This window comes from Austrofundulus limnaeus, unplaced genomic scaffold (genome assembly GCF_001266775.1).
Source record: "Austrofundulus limnaeus strain Quisiro unplaced genomic scaffold, Austrofundulus_limnaeus-1.0 Scaffold4, whole genome shotgun sequence".
NCBI classification, from domain to species: Eukaryota; Metazoa; Chordata; class Actinopteri; order Cyprinodontiformes; family Rivulidae; genus Austrofundulus; species Austrofundulus limnaeus.
The window spans coordinates 1882112-1891234 of record NW_013952406.1 but is presented as its reverse complement, the minus strand read 5'-3'; the positions used below and the strand labels follow the sequence as shown (position 1 = coordinate 1891234).

The following is a 9123-nucleotide window of genomic DNA, read 5'->3' as shown; positions in this document are numbered from 1 at the left end:
GTGGGTGGGTGCTCGAGGGGCAGTGAACGATACATGTTTTTAAAAATAATTATAATAATAATACATAAAATAAAAAAATTGTAAAAAAAATCATCCTGGAGAGCAGGGAGCAAACACACCACTGTAAAGTTTTACTACCAGCTCTCTCTTTTCTCTGGTTGATTTCTTTTTGTCTCGACCGTCCGAGAAAAGCTTCGACCGCCTGATAAAACCCACAAATGCAGAAACGTGCAGACCAGCAGCATCAGTTGCATAGCAGCCTACTTCTGAAGCTGAAAACACAAAATGCACGTTCTATAAATAGACAAACCATCAGGATGAGAACAAACTCTAAAAATACCAATGAGACATCTAAAAACTTCATCTTCAAAGAAATGCCTAAATTAAAAGCTTCGCTTCAGACATGCCTGAAACAAATATCTACTCTGAACAGAATGAGGGATTTATCTGACTGACCAAGCTTTTATTTTGAAAGGAACAAAAGATTTTACAGGCAAATGCAACATTGAGCCAGATTGGTTGTTAAATTTTGGCAAAACTGAATTGTAATTTTAAAAAAAATCACACATTTTTTTGTATTTATGTTAATTATTTTAGGCAGTGCAATTTTTCTGACTAACACTGCTGCTGCCAACCTATGGAGAGGTAGATGATAGCAGGTGAAGAAAACTTCCATTATTCCCCCTTATAAAGAATTTAAAATTGTGTTTGTGTGTGTGTGTGTGAGTGAGGGGGTATATCATGTTATAATGTAATTTCCTCATCAAAAAACATTCCCAGAGTGTTGCTTTAACTCATTCATGTTTGAGTTTAAGAAATCCTTGAAATCCTTCCTGTGGTAGACATGTGGAGCTGCCTAAATGCTTGCTGGTACAAAGTTCTGCCTATTTACACAAAGCTCCACCTATTTACACAAAGCTCCACCTATTTACACAAAGCCCCGCCTATTTACACAAACCTCTACCTATTTACACAAAGCCCCGCCTATTTACACAAACCTCTACCTATTTACACAAAGCCCCGCCTATTTACACAAAACCTCACCTATTTACACAAAGCTCCGACTATTTACACAAAACCCTGCCTATCTACATAAAGCCCCACCTATTTACACAAAGCTCCACCTATTTACACAAAGCCCCACCTATTTACACAAAGCTCCACCTATTTACACAAAGCTCCACCTATTTACACAAAGCTCCACCTATTTACACAAAACCCCACCTATTTACACAAAGCCCCACCTATTTACACAAAGCTCCACCTATTTACACAAAGCTCCACCTATTTACACAAAGCTCCACCTATTTACATAAAGTCCCACCTATTTACACAATACCCCACCTATTTACACAAAGCCCCACCTATTTACACAATACCCCACCTATTTACACAAAGCCCCACCTATTTAAACAATACCCTACCTATTTACACAAAGTCCCACCTATTTACACAAAGCTCCACCTATTTACACAAAACCCCGCCTATTAAAACAAAGCCCTGCCTATTTACACAAAACCCCACCTATTTAAATAAAGCCCCACCTACTTACACAAAGCCCCACCTATTTACACAAAACCCCACCTATTTACACAAAGCTCCGCCCATTTACAAAAGAAAAACACTTATTTACATAAAGCTCCTCCCTGAAGCTCAGTCTGCAGCTGAGCTACCGCCCCACAGAGCCCCCCTCCCACAAAGGATTGTTTTTAAGACATGCTGAAGTGGGAGTATCTGAAACGGCAGGAGGTTCGTAAAGAAACAGAGGCCAATTTCAAGGCATTATGATAGACTATGATGCAAAGTAAATTTTATTTTTGATATTTACAGCAACTTCATAACAACTGAAGGTATCACTTGATTGTGATATAAACTATGTGCCTGGAAAATACAGATTTTAGACCTTTGCTCCACAGAATTTTATCTGAAGGCCGCTGCATGCGGCTCTTTGTCACCACACACCGTATTCTCACCCCACGCTGAAAATCTTACCAGGGACTGTAAGGGTCTGCCGTAGTGATTAAAGTGTCGCTCCACATATTCTGATGACAGCAGGTGGCTGCAAAAAAAAAAACAAAAAAAAAAACTCAGGGACAGACATCGGCATATTTCAAATCAGACATCATTAAATCTAGGATATCTTCCACCCAAGGTTTCACCTCAAATGTATTCCATAAAGACTTACAGAAACTATTAGTGTGTTGTGTTATTAAACGTGTGTGTGTGTGCGCCTGGGAGAATGCCACATTGGTATTCCCCATCTTGTCATGTAGTATAATAGAGGCGCTAAGTGCATTTGTGTAATAGAGCTTTTTTTTTGGGGGGGGGGGGGGTGCTAATGAGAACAGCTGCAGTAAATTAGGAGCTCTCGCTGATGACAAGCATGTAGCGAAGAACAGATCCGGTGATACTAACTGGTTTAGTTCCAGGTCAAGAGTGAAGGTGCGTCCGAAGGCTTCCACCTGAAAACAGCTCTGGGCCAGGTGAACAGGCTGAAGGGAGAAAAATAAACGAATGAATAAAAACAGTTAGACAGGCTGTAAACAAATGTGAAAGCATTCTGGTTGAGCGTGTCACTCGATTAAAGCTCCTATGATTTTTGATGAATTCTCATGAATAATTCGGCCTGAAAGCGTCTGAGCTGCTGAAATATCCCCACGATTGATGGAGCCCTCATCGATCAACCCTGGCTGCACAGAGTCACGGCTGTTTGATATCTGCCTCGGCTTCAGAAGAGGCCGGGTTTGACAGAACGACGGGAGGACAGGCTTCGTCTAAATTTAGCAGAGCCGTGCTGATGTCCCTCGTGGAGAGGTGCCAGCTCCGAGGAGGTGAGGAGACAAAAGGGACAGAGAGAAATCCACTCCAGACTAAACATTATGTCTCCTCGGCAGCCCCGGCGCTGCCAACGTGGCTTTGATTTCAGTCTGGAGGAACCAGGCTGCAGTGAATCACTGGGCTTTTACGATAAAACGCATCGCTGTCCAGAAATGATTCCCTCCAGCGAGCACAAACAACAGATTTCTCATGACTGGAGAGAGGCTGAGGGATTGTGGGTGCTCCGACACCATCACCCTTGTTCCACTGTTTTATTCATTTGTGGCGACTGACAAAAGAATTCAATCACCTSGTTAATTTGGTGGTTGTTTATTATGGGGCGCCAAGTGTAAAATAAAATATTGAAAAATATATTTAAATATTGAATCCTAAATCTAATTGTTAAAATCTAAATGTAAAAGTTAAACTTTAAATGTTGAAGTTCACATTTAGGTATTTTTGAATGGAACGCAGCCGTTGAAGTGGGTGTTCGGCTCATGTTATGACATCATCATCCTGAGACAATAGCAACCGCTAGCTCCAGTGCAGCTAAAGCCTACAAGACATCAAACTTGCAGTTCTGGCTGGTGTCTGAGCTGCACTTCAGTCTGCTGGACCACAGGTACCACCTTTATAGTTTTTATTAACACATTTGKAATTTAGATCTTAAATATTATCTTCAGCAACATTAGCAGCAACTAGTAGTGGTTAGCAGAAGTTAGCATTAGCAAAAGTTAGCATCAGATAACCAGGATGGAGTCATCATTCTGCAACAAACATCAACAATGGTTGCTGCTAGCCACTACTAGCCACWGCTAATGTTGCTAAAGATAACATTTAAAATCTAAATTCAATTCATAAAAACAATATGTGTGATTTGAAGTGCAGCTCAGACACCAGCCATAACTGCAAGTTTGATAGCTGCATCGGAGCGCTAGCTGTTGCTACTGTCTCAGAATGATGACATCATAACAGCAAAAGCTGCATTCTCTTCCAAAATACCTAAATGTGAACTTCAACATTTAAAGTTTAACTTTTACATTTAGATTTAAACATTTAGATTTGGATTTATTATCTAAACAATTTTTTAACGTTTAAATTGAACATTTAGTAAATATAGCTAAATGTAAGAACAGTGAGCTAAATAATGAAAATTGTGTGAAAGTTTTTAACATTTCATTTTTCACTTGGCACCCCATAGTTTATTGTAGCAAATAAAATATTAGGCTAATTAAACTGTAAGGGTTTAAGAAATGGGACCATTTTCTGATTTGTTCATTAAGTTGGCACAAATAAAGGAGCTGAAACTGAGAAAACAATCTGAGAAACATCATCATTWAGAAGAGTTTCTCCAAGTTTCGCATCAAACGTTGCAATTTTTAAACAAAACTGGGAAATTGGAAAGTCTGACAAATAACAGCAAAAATAAAATAAAATAAAAAATCACATCTGAAGTTGAATTTCTGCCTGCCAGTTCCAACTCCCACGTTTTACATCATCCTCCAGGCAGCTCACCAAGTAAATGTCAAAATTCTTCTTCGATTATTCGTCATGAAATCAAACGGAACACAAAGTACCTTTAGATCAGTTCTTAGCTCACGTTTAGTTTAGTTATCTGAGGAKTCTAACAAACTGTAAACAACTGGTCGATGCAGACTGTAGTTCTTTCTGTGAGACCAGATGGTAAAAATAAGCAACTTTTCARGTAGGATCTGAGTTTTTGCAACCAAACAACCAGAGCTGAGTTTCCAAAAGTTTATAATTTTGTGTGCAGCTGGAAAAACTGGACRTTGTTTTATTTTTYATCTAAACCTCAGCTCTCTTTGTTCTCATTTTATCAGACACTTATTTATGATCTAACCTACTGTTTGGGAATGCAGACAGGCAGATTTAGATCAGTTTTTTTTTTGTTTTGTTTTTTGCTTAATCAGTTTTCATAACCCTAACATTCAGGGCTGCAGCTTCACTGAGAAACTTAGAGACATTATGGATATTAAAGCTGCAAGAATAAACAACAGAAAGAGGAATAAACTGTACCACAAAGCAAAAACCTTTCTGAAAACACAACATTTTTTGTCCGAATCCATCAAATGGTTTTGTTTTTTGTATCATATTCACTGCTTTTTCTTGAGAAATCCATGTAATTTTAGCATTCCTGCAAAAAATAATATAACCTGGAACCCAAAGTAAAACTTGCATTCTGTTTCAACACGACAAAACGTGTTCGTTAGCAGAGTTATAACAGAAAAACTGGATCTCATTCAGGGGTTGAAAAGTTTATAATTCATTTGAATATTTACCTTGCATAATAATGAGCTAATTTTAGTTAAATATACAGATAATCTTTTGTAAAACTCACAGGACCAAAATTTCCCAGAGCTGACAACAAGCAGGCAAAAAATGAGATAAAAATGTTGTGTCATCCTTTGATCATCTGACCTGCTGCTCCTAAATTTATTCATGTTTCAAACACCCTGAATAAAAAAAAATTAAAAAAAAAACAAGACCGCAGCACATTTTGACAAGCGAGGAAGCCGAAGCAGAGGCCGGCCTTTTAAAAACCGGTGCAGCTGCAATCTTTTCCACGTATTCTTAATTATTCATCGGAGCCGTCACGTGACGATGACGCGCCTCGTGCTTCCTCCTGACGTTTAACTCCGTCAGATGAGAGAGGCAGAAGAAGAAGGGACGGTKCTCAAACCTCTTTGCTGCACTTTTCACACAGACCTGCTTCATATTTAATGGGGAACATACTTCAACAGACCACTGAATAATGGACGTGGAGGTGGGTGGGGGGTGTGGGGTGTCAGGGTGGATGATCGAACAATGTCAGAATATTTCAGGATGGGTCGTGAGGAGATGGTGGCAGAACGCGTGCAAACATTTTAAACTGCGTAAAACAAACCGTTTTAGTAACGACTGGCTGATAAACACAGATTTAAATCACACTGAAGCCAACAAAGCTTTAACTAATGGACATTTCATTTCATTTTGATCTTACTGGTCAATATTTTCAGTGCACTACTCTTACATTCACGTCCCACCCACGCAGAGCACCCCTCCCCTGAAGCATTGCTGTGAAGACATGCTGAAGTGGGAGTGTTGGAAACGGTAGGAGGTTCTTAAAGAGACAGAGGCATATTTCAAGATTTGTCATCTACTCGGCTTTATGAGAAGACCGACGAGAGGACAGAGTTTGTCTAAATTTAGCCGAGCTGTGCCGATCTAATACTACGACTCAAACTGCTAACCGGAAACACTCGCATTTCATAGATTTGATATCCAGCAGTTGACAATTTTAGAAACATTAATTCGTTCATCCAAAAATCCTAGTCAACTAGACATTTTAACYTGTACTAATGAACTAGTAAGACCCAATTTAGTTGACTAGTGCTAGTAAATTTGGCCTAATAGGCATCAGTTTAGCTAACATTTTGTAGGAACCCTATTCCACCAAAAAAGTCTCAACTCCTCAGCTGCAGAACAGTTTCAGTTTACTGGTGAACTAGTTACCAGTTAGGTGCACTAATAGACTAAATTTAGCCTCTAGTCAAGTTGGCTATGTGCACAACTAATAAGACTAAAAACTAGATACAGCATAGCGGTAACTTAATGACCCCCGCACGCACAAATGCACCAGAACTCAGAAGTCTTTATTCCTAATAAATGTCATGCTACTAGGTGCATCCCAAAATTATGGTGGTTTGGGTAGGGGTCTTTTTTGGGGGTGGGGGGATTGGTTGACCTGATGGATAGCCCCTCATCAGAGCTAAACAACCAAAGAAATCTGAAGCTCCTATGTTTTATAGTTTTTGAGCAAAAAACATTTTTGTATGTCCAGATACCCCTTTTTCAGATAAATTAGGGGTCGGGGGGGGACTGATTGGTGGGCCTGATGGATAGAGCTTCATCAGAGCTAAACAACCAAAGAAATCTGAAGCTTCTATGTTGAACAGTTTCTGAGTTATTAGCATTTTTGCATGTCCAGACACCAAGTCTTTGAAAGGAGCCCCCTCCTCAAAAATGGGGTCTATCGTAAAACTGTTGGCTGGCGCAATGTAGGTCAGACTCATCTACAGTCCTGCCAAATTTCATGTTGACCGGTGCAGCTGTTTTTGTGCTACAGTTGACCAAAAATCTCCGGAGAAAAAAGAACAAACAAACCAAAAAAAAAAAAGTATGAAAACAATATGACTCCCGCTTTCGCTTCGCGTGCGGGAGTCATAATAAGCCTAATAGTGATCATTTTGGTTGCAGTTATTGACTAGTTTGGTTCAGAGGTCATAAAAGTAGGGTTGGGCAGTATGGGCAAAAACGATTAATTGCGACATTTAGCCGATAATGATTAATATAATAGGTGACACTTGTCAGGCTCCATCCCATCATCTTCTTTTGTCGCTCATAAAGGACACATTGAGAGCATCGTGGATTCTGGGCTGAGTAGATTTATCTGCTGGAGGAGTTTGTCGTATCGCTGTGGCCTCCGCCAGCTTTCCTTCAGGTGAGCTCATACGGTTAGCGTTAGCTACGCCGCGCAGCTACCGCCATTGGGCTCGCATGCGTTCTAGATCAAACACACCTGATTCAGTCATTGAATTACCTCCTCCAAGTTCTGCACAAGTCTGATAATCCCCCATTCATTCAAACCAGGTGTGTAGAGCAGAAGAACAAGTAAAAMAGGGCTGCAGGGCTGTGCTGGGGCCCTCGACGACCAAGACTGTCCACCCCTGGTTTAAAACTACCTGTGTAAAAATAGTTGATTATTATAAACTATGTTCCAACCCGAGTGCTTGTTGAACCAGTGCACAAAACTATTACATTGTAGTCACCAACTACTGGGCAAAAAGGACACTTGATATCAAGGATATTGAATAAATACACAAACTGCTTGCCATACTGATACAATGTGGACAATCAAGGGTAYTTTCAGCAGCTAAATGAGTCAGAATCTCAGTGACTGGAGCTGCTACAAACACYAAACATTGTTTAATTTCTAAAGTACAGATTTGAGGAGTGCGGGAAAAAATTAAAAGATGAGAAAGAGTGGTTACCCTGCAGAGCATGCAGCAAAAATAAAAACTATTAAATCTGAGTTTTTGGGTTTCGTGTTTTAATCCTTCATTTTCAACAACAGGGAGACTCCTTGACTTTGGGTATCCCTTGATGCCAAATTAAGCCTGCAGTGGGYGAGAATTCACAGAGCAAACACAAACAGGACTGTGATGAGCTGAGAGGGCAGAGGGCGGAAGTTTGTCCTACGGAGTACGACAACTCACCGAGCCGTCCCCGGTGCCGTTCCTCACCCGGGTGTTTAAGTAGTCATGAGCCATTTCCTCCTCGGACTCGGCTTGCTGCACCAGACGTTTGGGATAAGCAACCTCAGTCGCAGTTTCCCAACCGTCCAGCCGGCCGGAGGGGCCGAACCAGTCCCACATGCCTCCATCTGCACCTGGAATGTACCGACGACAGGCTGATCAGTCTGATCATGCAGCAACTTCTTTATTGTCTAATATGATTCGGTGACCTAATTTAACACACCGCTCACTATTCTGAGATATTAAAAGGGTGTAATTAGTGTCTTGATGGGTATTCGTTTAGGCGGTTATGCCACACTTCTATAGGTGCTCATGTAGCTCAAATACATGGATTTAAATCTGCAGCACGATTAAGTTTGCAGATTTCCTTGCTCTGGTGCTTTTAACTTCACTCTCACAGGCTGCAGTGGAAATCTGTTGATGCAGCAGAGAGCTGCTCGGCACAAACATTAAATCCRATGTTAGGAAAGTGCTGCTCCGGGGGGAAAAATTGTGGATGCCAAAGAAAACGAACAGGGTGCTCCCCCTCACCCCCCCCTCCCTTCTTCCTCTCTCTCTCTCTCGCTTACCTGAGACTGCAAGCCTCTCGCCCACTGCAGCAAAGACCATGAAGCACCACACCGCCAGCATGATCCTCACATATTCCCCCGGTTTACAGCATCGGGAGGCGCGAGAACCCGGCAGGTGGAGAGGAGGAACCGGATCAAAAAACACACACAGCAGCAGCAGAGATGGTGGCGAGGCTCCAGAGTTAAACTGATGATGCGTGTCCTCTCATCTCTGCCCACCCTCCTCTCTCTCTCTACCACCCCTCGCCCTCTCTGCTCCGGCGGACACTTTGGGTTTGCATGTCAGGGCCGATGAGAGGCGAATCGATCCGGGCCTAGAGACTGGTCGGAGAGGCGCGGGAGAGCGCGCATCGCTCCGCAAAGGCGGTTCGTGTTCTCTCTCTCTCTCTCTCTCTCTCTCTCTCTCTCTCTCTCTCTCTCTC

General features: G+C 41.5%; 1 protein-coding gene across 2 annotated transcripts in view; it reads right to left on the bottom strand.

The window, feature by feature from the left end:
* The window catches only part of LOC106527873 (disintegrin and metalloproteinase domain-containing protein 11), a gene marked incomplete in the record, with an annotated part of 29269 nt that extends 20152 nt beyond the window's left edge, over positions 1–9117 (bottom strand). For both annotated transcript variants that reach the window (XM_014022888.1, XM_014022893.1), the window contains 4 exon segments: positions 1993–2059; positions 2416–2492; positions 8094–8266; positions 8702–9117. In XM_014022888.1, coding sequence (XP_013878342.1) covers positions 1993–2059; positions 2416–2492; positions 8094–8266; positions 8702–8762 — 378 coding nt within the window.
* Between the last annotated feature and the right edge of the window lie 6 nt (positions 9118–9123).